We start from the raw sequence: 14,340 nt of genomic DNA, 5'->3' as shown, positions 1-14,340 counted from the left end.
AACAAATGCGTCCCAACTCATGCTTGTGGCCCCAAAACAGACACCTTCTTCTCTATATAGAAGAAAAACACTCCTCGGTCGACCTTGGGACCCGATTCCATCAATCCCGTCATGATCGCTTCCGAACACGAAGTTCCTTACTACATCCCTTACGCATGCAGCCCAGCAGTCCTCGAAGGCTGGCTGCCATTTCCTCATTTTTCCCATTTTTAATCTACTCGTCACGAGATTCCCCCACTCCTCACGAAAGACGTTATGATCGATGGCTCATGTTTTAGAGAAGGCCGGAACTGGAAAATTTTTGTAATATCTTTCGATTGCATCCCTCTTTTCCTCTGATACTTTTCCTTCCTCCAATTTCCTCTTTACGGCTTGGCTTCAACACTCGAACACCAACAGACCTTGAGAGGAATTTCCAGAAACGTCACAGAAAACGAAACAAGAAAACAAGAAAAAAAAAAAACATCACATCGTATGGAAAACCGGAGGCTGTCACTTTTCTTTTGAGCATCAGACACGGCGTTTCTTGCATGTCATTTCCTATCTCATTTCTTTTTCTCTCTCCATCCATACGCTCATCTACATATTCTGAGCATCTTATCTCACTCCATCTTTCCTTTCTTTTCTTTGTGGTTTTTTTTTAAAGCACCCTGCATCTTTTTATCCGGGCACAGCGAGTGAGTTCTGGTCTGCTTGTGTATGTCATATTATTTTATTTCATTTCTTTTATGAGATGCAATGGACATGACTCTTGTCAAACACTTTTACACATGCGCCTGGGTATCTGTACGAATCGACCCTTCTAAGGTTGCTCAGGTGGTAGATACTCGGTCCTATACTAAACACCAACCACACCTGGGCAGTAAGCCTAGAGCTCTGTAGACTTCCCAAGACTGATTTGCTGCCCCCGAGGTCACGGAACTCAAGGTCAGCCACCTGGGCAAACACCCGGGCGTGGACCTGGGCTAGGCCAATGGATAGGTAGGTCTTTTTCAAGGCCCTCGATATTTTCAGCCATTAGCCCGAGGGTAAATGTAGATCAACACATGATACTGTATTATCGACTTTGAGATATAATGTACATGATATAAAACCCCGCCAAACAAAACTCCAAATAAATCACTCAGGCCAGTGGCATATAACGCTCAAGATCGCTTGACATCTTGTGGCCAAAGCATGCGACGCGTTGCAACTCCATAGATAGTAGCCAGGCCGACACCCAACCAAACCGTGACTTGAATAATCGTCAACGCCGAACCAACCCACTTGACCCCTTCAGACTCCAGCACCTCTCCAATACTGATAGTGGCAATCACGAAACCGGTGTTGGGGAAAACCATACTCCAATACGGCATTCCCATGGGTGCAGCACCAGGCCCCCCGAAGAACCGACACATAGAGAACATGCTGAGAATCGCAATTGAGAGATGGAAGAAGGCCATGCACCACATGAAGATGGCGGTAAGCGAGGCAATGATCAGTGAGATCTCACCAGTGCTCAGGGCGACCGCTCCAGTGGTACCGGGTACGGCGTCTGAGATGATATAGCGTGGGGGGAATTTCTCAATTGCGTGCTTCGCCATTCCAATGAAGGCAAGGGCTGTGAAACTCCAGGGTCCGGCGGCGATGAACATCTTAGGTCGCTGGGTTGGCTCTGGGAGACCGTGTTTGTTGAGATAGTAGTGGTATTCAGCGTAGGTGAGGATGGACATCATGATTCCGAATCCTTGTAGCGTGAGGCCGCCGATGATGATTGGCAAGGCCTGGTCACGCGGTTGGTTGCCTGCGATGCTGGATGCGACTGTGCCGCACAGCATGGTAGGGAATGAGGGCAGGACTCTTGGGAGTGGGAAGTGCTGCTGTTTGCCCATGACGGTGCTGTACAGGAACCAATTGTGGAAGATACCCACGGAGACAGAGCAGGCAGCGTAGATCCAGAAGACGATCCGGAGGGCTACTTGCAGCCAGGGACCGCAGACGTCTGTTCCATAGGCTTCGGCGCCGAGGATGATGGTCGCGATAGCCAGCAGGAAGGTAGGGAAGAAGTAGGTTTCATTGGGCTGCTTGAAGGATTCCTTCAATGCTGATGGCCTGGTGTAGAAACGAAGGGCCATACAGCAGGAAATGCCACAGAAGAGCACCAAATTGAGGATGTAGACAATCTTCCCGATGACGGGGAGACCCTCGAATTGGTGAGGCGTTCTAGAAAGAAGCACCGCGATACCACCGGTGGCCACACATATGGAGTACCAGCTCCATGTGATCAGGCATAGCCGCTCCTTGAGGGATACTCCAACATCGAATGTCATTCCGGCGGTGGTGAAGAGGTTGTCGACCTCGAGTTTGAATCTCCCCGTCTATATGTACTCCGGAAACGCGGTGGACTTTTTTCTCTCACACCAGGGCTTGGCTGGATGGGGCCTTCGGCGTTGTGAACAAATGATGTGCGTCTTAGTGTCATTCAGGTACAGCAGACGTCTATTTCTCCATACGTAGTTCCACTTCGCTCTGTCTCTCGGCCTTGGGGTTTCAGCGCTAGTCGACACTTCGAACGATTTATGAACCGTGCAGCAGCACCCCAGCCAGCAGGAGCATGACATCCCCCCAAGGAAAGACCCTGCAATGCTTGAGAGAATAGCATATTGTGAGACGGAACCTCTCCGAGAAAACGGGCTTATCAAGAAAATAGGGCTGTTTAGAGTATAAAAGTGGCGCCACTCCACCATGGAATGAGACCAATTCCTGGATCGCTTCCCGGTGAATCGAGGAATCAGAGTTTGTCGGGTAGATCGGATGCAATGATTTCCTTCCAAGCTTTCTCTTGGTATTTCTTGTTTACGCCAAGGCAACTTAATCTACATCTACATCGTTCTACGTAAGGACCGTGTGAGAATCCCAAGCCGGGTTTCCCTTCTTAACCGCTTTGAAAGGGCCACCTTAAGCGCTTCTACCCCATTCCCCAACCTTTTCCAATAGGCATAATATTAGGAGCGCGCTAATTCATAGCCTAATGAATTTCCACTCGGAGTTAGGGGTTCAATCTCCAACAGTGTCCACAAGGAGACTGGGGGGGCATACATAATTCTCCTTGTGTTCCAGAGACAGCAAATAACAATTTATGCAAGTGAACCCCGCGGAAAAGTGACTTGTCTCAACAGAAATCACTCAACGTCGGCGATTTGTGACTTGGCGCGGCCCGTAGTCGTGCTTGACCCCGAAAAATGACTCTCGGCATACCGAGGCGGGGCATTTCGGGATGCCGAAAGCCGTCCACGTACTCCGTAAGTCAAGTACTAACTGTTCGTCTCTCCCGGTGTGCCGAATTGCCTCGGATATCCCCCGTAGAAGTTGATGGTCTGTTCACCCAGACTACTTCGCAAGAAATTAGAAGTGGATGACCTTCACATCCGGTGAAATTTTCAGGGCGGCAGACCTTCAGAATGGGCGTTGCTCAATGTCCGAACTGAAAAGCGCTAGAGGGCTGTTAGAACCTCGAGTCATGTCTATAATCAATTCCACCCATGTACAACAAACAGTCTTGCTGCGCATTCGTATCCTCGTATCGATTCTGATCAGCGTCCAACCGCAGCAAGTAAATTATGTAGTGACCTTCCACAAAACCTGATCGAAGGACGAGGCCTGGTACCCACTCTTGTACATGCGTTTCACCCCCACTGAGGGGTGCGGAGTCGATAATCACGCAAACACGCAGTTCAGGTCAACGCTTACCCAGCCTCGGAATTCCCACTGTCAGCAGGGAAAAGCTGCCCAGGTGATTCGGATACTGCCGACGGAACATCCGAGATAATCGCCAATTTACAGCAGCTTTCAATTATCATGGAGAGCAACTGCCACGCTAGACCTGAACCATGGTGATGCAGTTTCGAAGATTTACCACAGTCGTCTGTTTATATGGCCTCAATTTCACAGGCATTAAGAGATTCTTAATTCATCTCTTCTGAGTCTTCTCTTTCAGCTCAAACGGCGCCATCCGTGTGTGTTTGAGACAGCCCATTCGCGAGGCGTATGCTTAGAAGCGATCACCCAGCAACTCACATCAACCTTAGATTAACACAGCAAGATTTGAACGACATCGAGATGACTTTCAGTCGTTGGCCTTGGCGCTGACCCTGAAACCGACGCTTGGCCATTGGTATCGACGATGTCGGACTCTATGCCCTCTGCATTCGATAAGGGCTGTATCTTCTATTAACATCAGAATTGATCACTATGTATTATCGATTGATGACGCAAGAGAGAGGCCATCATCGACTTGGAGAGTTTTTTATTTTTGTCTTTCTAGCTGTCTTTCTAGCTGTCCTTCCAACCTTGGAACTATTTACTACCTATTGAAACTTCCTTTTTAATCTACCACCATCATGGAGCAATTATGAATGATCGAGTGAAGGAAGTCTTGACTAAGCCGTCAACAGAAATTGGGGATTGGGGATCTGGCAAAGAACATCGAATATCGCGGGCCTCGCTCTCGAAGAGAAGCCTGCTATTAACCTGCATTCTACTACAACGGAAGACAAAAGTGGGGTGGAATTCAGTAACCCCCCTCTCAATTTGGACAATATCCGTAGGGAGCAGTTGATGCGTTACCAAGAATGAGATTCAGTGGGTTCAAATGTACAGAAAAAAAAATCTACCGAGCAAGCTCATTGGAAAGGCCGAATCGGATTGCACGGGCTAGCCAGTGCATGGGTTAATCAAGAGATGATGAAGACGTGGTTTCCCAGCCGACTAAAGGATAAGCACGGCAACATCATTGGTGTCTACGGAGTACTTTCAGTGTTGGTTGACGCCAACCCGAGAGCATCAGCAGAATGACCGAAATCATGCCTTCGACTAATTATCTTCGCGGGATAGTCCATGTGCAAGGGTAAATCTCAAGTGGATTTTCGATACCTAAATTGGCCATAGATACAAACATGATAGTGAAGAAAAGAAGAGACATCCACAACGCCTAGAACCGCGCCTTGAATGCCATTGGTCATCATGTTCAACTTAGAAGAGGGTATTGAGAACAAGATGACAGGAAAGTGCGAAAGAGACCAAAGACACGCAGTCTATTTGGGACTCCAACCACGAAGTCTCATGCCCTCTTCAATGGCCGCCCAAATACCCTCGACCACCTCGCGGTCTCGCCAGCGCCCACCGCCCTGGATGCCATTCTTCTCATCCCAGCGCTCAACCGCAAAGTTGTCCACACCGCGTCCCCAACCCTTGACTTGGCTGGGAACCTCCTCGCCGCGCCAACCGACGTATACACCGGTGGCATGCTTGAACAACTCAGGAGGGGAAGACCACTTGTATGGCTTGAATTGCCATGTCTGACCGGTGGTGAAGACAGCGACAAGGCGGTTCCAGTAATCGGGCTTGAAGTTGGTCGTGCTATCGAGGATGACGAACTTGGTGGGACGGGTGGGCTTGCCGCCGGTGCGAGAACCAATGGCGTTGGCATTGGGGTTGGACGGGTCGCTGTTGATGCGGAGTGGGCGCTCAAGCACGACACGGTTGGCGTCTGTTGCGCTGGAGAGGGTGGGGTGATCCGGTGGGACGAAAATACCCTTTTCGAGGAATGTTTTGACGTTCGACATGCGGATGAGAGAGGAGGCGGAGGGCGAGATCAGGATGATAGGGTCGGGACGAGAGCGAGAGCCGGGCTTGCGTGATGATGGGGCCGACAATCCAGCTGAGGGCGCCGGAACGGCGCTCGAGGTGCCTGGTTTGGCACCTGGGTGCCCTGGACGATTGCGGCTCCGGTCGAGGAATAGCTCGGCACTCTTGCGAACGTGAGAGAAGTCCTAATGTATTGGAAGTTAGATCAGATTGGAAAGTAGGTCTCTCAGTTGGTGAAACTCACTGTTGGCTTGATACCCCGGAGAACAGTGTTACGGTCGCCGGTCTTGCGCTCTCCATTGTAGATCTCCTGCAGTCGAGGCTCGATCTGCTTTTGTGGGCGACCGGATTGGGCTCCTGTCGGTGCTGCTCCAGTGGCGCCACTGGGGGCTGAGGCAACACCTCCAGCCGCACCAGCAGCAATCCCTGCCGCGTTCTCGGCTTGTGCTACACCCGCAGCAGCAGCCGCAGCCTCGGCAGCTGCAGCTGCTCCCTCGAGGGGTTTGATGTGATCGATCTCCTCAGCGGCGCCTTCTAACCAGGTGATGAGGTCGAGACGCTCGACGAAAACCAGGACTTGGACGCTCTCTTCCTTGCCGCCTTCTTGTTTGTGTTGCTTCAGGTCTTCGTTGAACTTCTCCGCCGAAGCGATGTACTCGGGAATGGCGACATCTTTGTTCTGCCACGCGAAAAGGATACTGCGCAGGTCGACCGCCGACTGGGTTGCCTCTGATATGAATCTGGTGACTGTAGATAGAGGGATCGTTTGGGGGACTGGCTGAGAGAAATAGAGATGTGTGGCTTTCGCTAAGTCTTCCGTGGCATGCTGATCTGAGAGCTCAGATGAGGTAGTTGGAGTGGGGAGGTTGCCGGACGCAATCGCACGACGGAGCGAAAGCAGCGGATCTTGGAGCGCGGCATCAGTCGCCATTGTGTCGATGAGGGCAGTGGGCCCTGGTTGCGGGAGATGTAGGTTGATAGTTGTCGGGGCCGGGGATTGAAGAGCGCGCATTGGAGTCGAAGCTCCGATCTGCCACGGCACGTGACGTGCAACCAATATTCAGTGATCTACTTCGTATTGGCTCTTTCAACAAGCAAAGATACTGAAGAGAGAGTGGAAAGAGTGTGTAACGTCAATCATATGAATTATGGGAGACGAGGAGAAGAAGAAGGAAAGAGAGAGGGAAACTCTTGAGTCTTGATCTACGCCCATCTAGCAACATGGGGCGCCTGACCAACCAGGCAGCTAGGGCACGCCGACAAAAGATCACGCATGCTGAGCTCGGGTTACAATTATATCCAAAATCCTTTGTTTAGTTGATTCAATTTACAAAGTTTTTACACGTCTTCATCCTCCCATAGTCAAACCACGCACCGGAGGTATCAACTAAAACATCGCAGCGCTGGGTTGATATAACGCCACATCCAGCTCCATGCCCCCAGAAATGCGGTGATACCAGTGAACAATATGAGTGTGCCGTATTGTGATTCATAGCCGGTATTGCTGCCGGAATCACTCGAGCCACCCAAAGACCCAGAATGAAGTAAAACCGTGCTCAGCGGTCCACTGATCACATTTCCGATTCCGCGCCCACCGGCAAGAAGACCAAAGACAAGCCCAGTATCCAAGGATGGCGAAGATTCACTCTTAATCTGAGTGATCACCCCCGACCAGGTGGAGCTGAACCCCCCAGCAAAGAATCCATATGTTATGGAGAACACAGCAAGAAGGCCAATGGCTGTTTGCGACGAGTTTGAGCCTGAAGAAGATGCCATACCCCAGAAAAGGAAGACTGATAGTGCTGAACCAACAGAAGACAACAGCATGATGTTGGTAACTGAGAAGCGGTCGCAGAGTGCTCCAAGAGCTATCCCACCGACGACAGATGTTGCGTTGAAGAGAGAGACCAGCATAGTACCGGTAGTCTGTGACAGTCCGATTGTGTCTGTCGAATATGATGGAAGGTATGTTGTCGGCAAGAAGTAACCAAAGCTCTGAATGATGTTACCTGCCTGCAGCATCCAAAATGTACGTTGTTTCAAGAAGCCCAAATCCAAAGGACGAGCTGCTGCAGATGACGAGATCGGAATTCGGGGTTTCATGAAAGGCAACGTTAGAAGAGTGGTCAAGAACTATTCAAGATCCGAGCTCCCGTCAGCACTCAAACATGGCAGATTCATAGATTGATACATGCCGCCAAGACTGGATCAGCCCCGACAGCAAAACGTGCTGAGACGTTTATATATCGACAGTAAGAAACGGAGTGAAACATACTGTAGTGACGGTCCAAGCTCGCAGTGTGGTGCTGGACCCATACTTGTTCAGGCAAGCGCTGGCAATAAATGGCAGTACAACGCCTGTGATGCTCTTAGCAGACCACATGATTCCAATCGCAAGGCCTTTGCGGCGAATAAACCACTGATCGAGATACAAGGAAGATGGGCTGAATAACAGCCCGTTTCCAATAGCGCAAATGACACCTTGTGTTGCAATCAAATGCCATACCCGTGCCGAGAACGAGGATAGCAGGCATCCTATTACTGTGATCACCAGGCCCACGGGAGCACAGTAATACTGAAGACGTGGATATCGTGTCAGAAGCGTGAAGATGACGGGCGAAAGAAGATATAAAAGTCCCTAAGATACCAAATTAGATAAAATGCAATTTCAGAAATCCGCAAGTGCTTACTGTGGAAGTAGTCCCAACAGTGGCTAAATCTCCTTTGCTTCCCTGTAAAACGTCATGGGTTGTATAATATTGTTGGAAGATGCCAAAGACAGTCGAAAAACCTAGAAGGGTTAGGTCAATTGCGATGCATTCTAATGCACGAGCAGTAATCACAGACCCCAAACTGGAACTTGGATCAAACAAGAGGAAGCCAGCATTAACCACGCTGCTTTGCCCCCGTCTGCTGGAGCAATGGCTGGTTGTTCGATCTCGGAGACGCCATCAGATCCAGGATGGGTCACACTCAAAGCAATACCTTCGTCTGGAGTACCTCGATTGTTCATGTTGTAAGTATCTGCAAGATAAATTACAATGAAGAAGAACGACCTACAAGAAAGAGGGGTTATTTGGACTACCCCGTTTCTTGAGTCATCGCTTGAAGGTTCGGCCTATCATGTTCAGGTACATCAAACTACCCGTCTACCTTGCTATGAACGAATCTACAAAAGCATTGGAATACCACGTGGGCATTTGGGCACCTAAAGTATTACTACTGGTAAATAGCTCTCGGTGGTGGAAGAGTTTACATGGCTACTTACCCAGAAACCGACACAGTCTACCAGGTAAAAACTAACGACTACGGGGAATTCAAGGTCCACGATCATAATTCATTCTCGTTGATATTCGTAGGCTACCGAAATTAAACCAAAAGCCCATGGCTAGCCCAGGGCAGAACCAAACATAAATAGTAGTCGCAAGAAATAGGGGAATATTATCTTGATATCCATACAATGTGACGCCGGAATGGAGTATAGCAGTACCGATGGCCAAAGCCAAGCAATCACCAAACAAAAGGACAACTTTTACCACTCAAGGGGCTCATTTGTCACCTCACCACGGTTGGTCTTTGGGACAGGAGCAGCCTCGACCATGGTCGCACCGCGGCGGTCGCGACGGAGGTAGCCACTGCCATCCAACCAAGGGGTGTCGAGAGTGCGCTTGGTCTCGAAAGTGCGGATCTTGGACTCCATCTGGAGGGTGAGACCAATGTCATCCAGACCGTTGACAAGACAGTGCTTGCGGAAGGCATCGACGTCGAAGGAGACGATCTTGTTACCCTGAGAGTCCTTGATCTCCTGGCTGACGAGATCGACCTCAACCTCGCGGCCGGCTTGGGCCTCTGCGGTGATCTTGGCCAGCGCAGCCTCGTCAGAGACGACGACGGGCAGCATACCGTTCTTGAAAGTGTTGTTGAAGAAGATATCGGCGAAGGAGGGGGCGATGATGCACTTGATACCGAAGTCCAGCAGAGCCCAAGGGGCGTGCTCACGGGAGCTACCACATCCGAAGTTGGGACCGCTAACAACAAGAATCTTGGCGCCACGGTAGATACCCTGGTTCAGAATGAAGTCAGGGTTCTCCTTGTCGTCGGTGTAACGGAGCTCGTAGAAGAGAGCAGTGCCAAGACCAGTACGCTTGATGGTCTTCAGGAACTGCTTGGGGATAATGGCGTCGGTATCGACGTTGGAACGGTCCAAAGGAGCGGCGATACCCTTCAAGGAAGTGAAGGCGGGGAGGCCAGTGCTCTTACCACCGCTAGCGGGGGCGCTAGTGTTGGTGTGGGGCTGGTCATCGGCTGGCTGATCGAGAACACGGTCAAGCTCATCCTCGGTCTCCGGGGAGTCTGCGACGGGCTGCTGGACATCGATCTTGGGAGAGGCCTTTCCGAGGACGGGGCTGGCCACATAATGCTCACGGACGTCGGCAAGCTTGCCGACGATAGCAGCGGTGGCAGCCATAGCGGGGGACATCAGGTGAGTGCGACCCTGGGCACCCTGGCGACCCTCGAAGTTACGGTTGGATGTACTGGCACATCGCTCCTTGGGAGAGAGGATATCCGGGTTCATACCCAGGCACATGGAGCAACCAGCCTCACGCCATTCGAAGCCGGCGTCTTCGAAGATCTTGTCAAGACCCTCATCCTCGGCCTGCTGCTTGACCAGTCCAGAGCCGGGAACAATCATAGCACGCTTGATGTTGGCGGCAACCTTGCGGCCGTTAACGACCTTGGCTGCGGCGCGCAGATCCTCAATACGGGCGTTGGTGCAAGATCCGATGAAAACCTTGTCAACACTAACCTCCTTCATAGGAGTGCCAGAGACAAGGCCCATGTACTCGAGAGCGCGCTTGCAAGCCAACTTGCGGGCCTCATCCTCGAAGTCATCGGGGCTAGGAACGACGCCGTTGATTGGGATGACGTCCTGGGGAGAGGTACCCCAAGAGATGGTGGGGATGATGTCCTTTCCATCAAGGAAGATATCGACATCATACTTGGCACCCTCATCGGACTTCAGGCTGGACCAGTAGTTCACAGCCTTGTTCCACTCGGCGCTGCCGTACTTGGGGGCCAGGGGACGACCCTTGAGGTATTCGAAAGTGATCTCGTCAGGTGCGATCATGCCAGCACGCGCACCACCCTCGATGGACATGTTGCACATGGACATACGGGCCTCCATGCTGAGTCCACGGATGACGGATCCGCAGAACTCGATAACCGCACCAGTACCACCGGCTGTGCCAATCACACCGATAATGTGGAGAACAACATCCTTACTGGTGACACCAGCGGGCAGCTCACCGTCGACCTGAATGCGCATGTTTTTGCTGCGACGAGTGATGAGGGTTTGGGTTGCGAGAACGTGCTCGACTTCACTGGTTCCGATACCGAAGGCCAGAGAGCCGAAAGCACCGTGTGTGGAGGTGTGACTGTCACCACAGACGACAGTGGTGCCAGGCAGAGTGAAGCCCTGCTCAGGACCAATGATGTGGACAATTCCTTGACGCTTGTCGCCCATGCCAAAGTAGGTAAGACCGAAGTCCTTGACGTTCTCCTCGAGGGTTGTGCATTGCAAACGCGAGTCGTTCTCCTTGATGAAGTCGGCGGCGTTCTTGAAGCTTTTCCGTGAGGAAGTGGGGATGTTCTAGGAAAGCGACATGTGAGCAAAAACCATGCGCTACATCTCAGAGGAGAATTGGACTTACGTGGTCGACTGTAACCAAAGTGCAGTCCGGCCGGCGGACCTTTCGGCTAGCGTTCTTCAGACCCTCGAAAGCCTGGGGGAAGTGACCTCGTGAACGAGGTGACGGTCAATGTAAATCAAGCAAGTACCATCTTCTTGCTCATTGACAATGTGATCCTGGAAGACCTTGTCGTACAAGGTCTTGGGTTTTGATTCAGCGGAAGGCATAGTGGGGTGGTTGAGATGTGTATAGGATGAGAGGATGTGAGAATGAGATGTGGGTATAAGGGCTGAAAATGATAGCAGAAGCTCCAGCGAAGAGCGAGATAGTAATTACCAAAAGACCTGGGGATCTGGAGTAGGAATGACTATTATATTTTTCAGCTCTGCAGCAACCGCGATGTCGCTGGGAAGCTTCTCGAGGGGCAACGCCGATCTCGGCCGGTCAGCGGAGAATAGTCGCGTTTTGATTGGCTGCCCGACCGACATAGCGGAGGGCCGATGTCGGCTCTGGATGTAACGACACAAAAAGAAATGGCGGCTACTTGCGCTTCGTGGCGGGAGTTCTGAGTCATTGTTCCATTTGATGCCATTCAAAAGATTGGAGGGTGTGTTTGGGTGTGTTTGTATTTCTGAGCGAAGATGTCGGGGGGTACTGTAGTGGACAGTTGCATTCAATTCTATACAAATGTACTGACTAACTATGCCCTTTGTGGTTTGGTCTCTCTGGTGCAGGAAGTCCGTAAGCAGTGACGTAGCCAAGGGGCAGGTAATGAAGACTCATCAATTGGCTGCTCCGATCGGCCTGCACTGACGTGGACTCTCACCATTTTACACCTCGGCAGAGATCTTCTACTATATCAAGCCAAACTCTACACACGCATTCTCAACAGTTCAAATTTTTAAAATTGCGAATTCGGATCTTGCGCAAGATCTCATGTTCTAACGTGAAGTCTACCTTTAGTTATATTCCCAAACTCCAAGCCCAAGTCTTAATATTTCATGAAATGATGGGAAGTCGTAAGCCATCGTGCCGTGGGCTATAGAGAGCCCAGGTCAACCACAATTCTCTTCCCCGATACCGAGCCACTGCGCAGTGTCTCCAATGCTGCATTAATACCCTCCAGCCCACCCTCGGCATGTACAATCTCCGGCAATGTTAGAGTTGTTGATTGCAGAAGGTCCTCCAACCAGCACACCATCGCCTCACCCACTGTGGGAGCGGTATGGAAAAGCTTAATGGGTACGGTGTGATATTGGATTCCGGGGATTTGTTCCTTGGGCAGACCGGAAAGTCCAAGAAGATGGGCGTGGCCGTCGGGGTTGAGGGTCTTTTCAAGCAATGTTGCTGTGTCTCTCCCAACGATATCTAGGGCATATCGTAGCTTGCCATCGGTAACACCCCGAATCACTTCCACTGCCCGATCGGGATCTTGTCGGTCGACGAGGAGGTCTGCGCCGGACTGTAGGAGTTTGGCACCATGCCGTGCGGCATCTGCTACACAGATAACCCGGAGCCCTGCGAGCTTGGCCAGTTGAAGAGCAATGAGACCTGTAGTGGTGGAGGCTAGTTTGTCGGTGTTAGTCTGATGCATGTTTACGGCAAAGACGGGTCGTGTGTATCTTACCTCCCCAGATGGCAACCCAATCTCCACGCTGTGGCTTTTCAGAGCCTGATAATGATGCAAAGCATTCTTCTTGAATGTCGGCCGGGATGTCGTCTTTGTTAAGTTTTCCAATAATGCTAGGCAAGTTGGGCCCAGGTGATTGAGTAATAGATGAGAAGTCTAATCCGAACGAGACACCAAGAGCCAACGCAGCGGCCACGAATGCAACCCCTACAGAGGCTGAGGCATGGATAGAAGCTGTCGAGGGAATGCGAGCGGCATTAAAATCGGTGGCAATAGCGTATTCTTGGAATGCTGCCTTTCTGATATCTCGGTAATCCGTGGATGGCACCAAAACGACATCGCCTACTCGAAGACGCGATGAGTTTTCGGGTACTTGTAGTACCAGGCCAGCCAGGTCACGCCCGTTGATCCATGGAAGACTGGGAATACCAAAATTGAATGCCCTAAGAAGATGATGGTCAGCAAGTTGGGGAAGAGAAAACGCCAGCGGTCAGCTGGGTTAGATTATACTCACGGCCCTTTCCAGTCGACGGGGTTGAGACCGATAGCGAGGACCTGCACAATCTATATTAGCACCACACGATCGTGTAAGGTACAGGCTGTATAGGCCTATCATACCTTGACAAGGATTTCCCCCTCATGCAATACCGAAGGGATAGCATGGTCGTTCACCAATGCATATTGCTCGCGGGCCCCCTTCAAGAGCAACACTCGTTGTGTCGATTCTTCCGACCGCGGCGAGGCCGGTTCGCTCTGAGGCCTTGACTCATTTGAGTAATCTGAGATCGAGCCCGAGAAGATCTCGTTGTGGAAAGTGGTCGGAGCCTTTTGGAACTCCTCGACTTGGAGACATGTGGATGTGGTAGACATGATTGGGGCTAGTAATGGCATGACCTGAAGCTCACAAGGAAATACAAATGAATTTACTCTATCTATATTGTCCTTGGTGGCAGTTTATACAGTCTCTCGGGCGAGAAGATAAAGGCTAAGTACGGATTACGCTTGCCTCATTTTAGGGCGCGGGGCCTTGATATCAAATCCATGAGCACGTAAGGTCGGAGGGTTTCCACTCGTTGGCCATGGAACGCCTATGGAGGGATTCCGTCGCGCATTTGCGCAATGAGAGCGCTCCCGTGCCCCGGATGTCTGTGAGCATTCCATTGCTCATGGCGGGGCAGGAATGGCGTGATAAAGGTTTGGACCGGGGTAGATCGTTAGGACCCTAGATACTAGATTCACATCAACGTTCCGCTACAGTGGAGAGTTCTACGATATAATTTGTTGGAGATCAATGTTTACTGGTGTTGAATCATAGTGAAAAGAAACCACACACTCTCGTCTTGTAGAGGCGAAGTCAGACTGGTGAAATAAATCGGAACTTGGGGTGACCCCAAT

The 14,340-nt window shown here is 51.0% G+C and overlaps 5 protein-coding genes across 5 annotated transcripts; all 5 read right to left on the bottom strand.

Annotated features, from left to right (window-relative positions):
• Positions 1-1,145: 1,145 nt before the first annotated feature.
• Positions 1,146-2,309, bottom strand: N7506_007871 (tellurite-resistance/dicarboxylate transporter family protein; the record flags this gene model as incomplete). Its single annotated transcript, XM_056957164.1, has 1 exon — positions 1,146-2,309. The coding sequence occupies one exon, from the start codon at positions 2,307-2,309 to the stop codon at positions 1,146-1,148; it is 1,164 nt and encodes a 387-aa protein (XP_056811498.1).
• Positions 2,310-5,072: 2,763 nt separating this feature from the next.
• N7506_007870 (RNA polymerase II accessory factor CDC73 family protein) lies at positions 5,073-6,556 on the bottom strand (the record flags this gene model as incomplete). Its single annotated transcript, XM_056957163.1, has 2 exons — positions 5,073-5,810; positions 5,870-6,556. 2 exons carry the CDS (start codon positions 6,554-6,556, stop codon positions 5,073-5,075), a joined length of 1,425 nt encoding a protein of 474 aa, XP_056811497.1.
• Positions 6,557-7,008: 452 nt separating this feature from the next.
• Positions 7,009-8,008, bottom strand: N7506_007869 (putative MFS monocarboxylate transporter; the record flags this gene model as incomplete). The annotated part of the gene is made up of 2 exons (XM_056957162.1): positions 7,009-7,758; positions 7,901-8,008. 2 exons carry the CDS (start codon positions 8,006-8,008, stop codon positions 7,009-7,011), a joined length of 858 nt encoding a protein of 285 aa, XP_056811496.1.
• Positions 8,009-9,157: 1,149 nt separating this feature from the next.
• On the bottom strand, positions 9,158-11,542 carry luA (3-isopropylmalate dehydratase LEU1; the record flags this gene model as incomplete). The annotated part of the gene is given in 3 exon segments (XM_056957161.1): positions 9,158-11,275; positions 11,337-11,408; positions 11,423-11,542. The coding sequence occupies 3 exon segments, from the start codon at positions 11,540-11,542 to the stop codon at positions 9,158-9,160; spliced, it is 2,310 nt and encodes a 769-aa protein (XP_056811495.1).
• An 812-nt stretch (positions 11,543-12,354) lies between these two features.
• On the bottom strand, positions 12,355-13,815 carry N7506_007867 (zinc-binding alcohol dehydrogenase family protein; the record flags this gene model as incomplete). Its single annotated transcript, XM_056957160.1, has 4 exons — positions 12,355-12,881; positions 12,943-13,388; positions 13,460-13,500; positions 13,564-13,815. The coding sequence occupies 4 exons, from the start codon at positions 13,813-13,815 to the stop codon at positions 12,355-12,357; spliced, it is 1,266 nt and encodes a 421-aa protein (XP_056811494.1).
• Positions 13,816-14,340: the final 525 nt, after the last annotated feature.

The sequence above is a fragment of the Penicillium brevicompactum genome (assembly GCF_028827555.1).
Source record: "Penicillium brevicompactum strain IBT 35665 chromosome Unknown utg000005l_segment0_segment0, whole genome shotgun sequence".
In the NCBI taxonomy this organism is placed as follows: Eukaryota; Fungi; Ascomycota; class Eurotiomycetes; order Eurotiales; family Aspergillaceae; genus Penicillium; species Penicillium brevicompactum.
The sequence above is the reverse complement of the archived record's forward strand: the minus strand, read 5'-3'. Positions and strand labels throughout refer to the sequence as shown.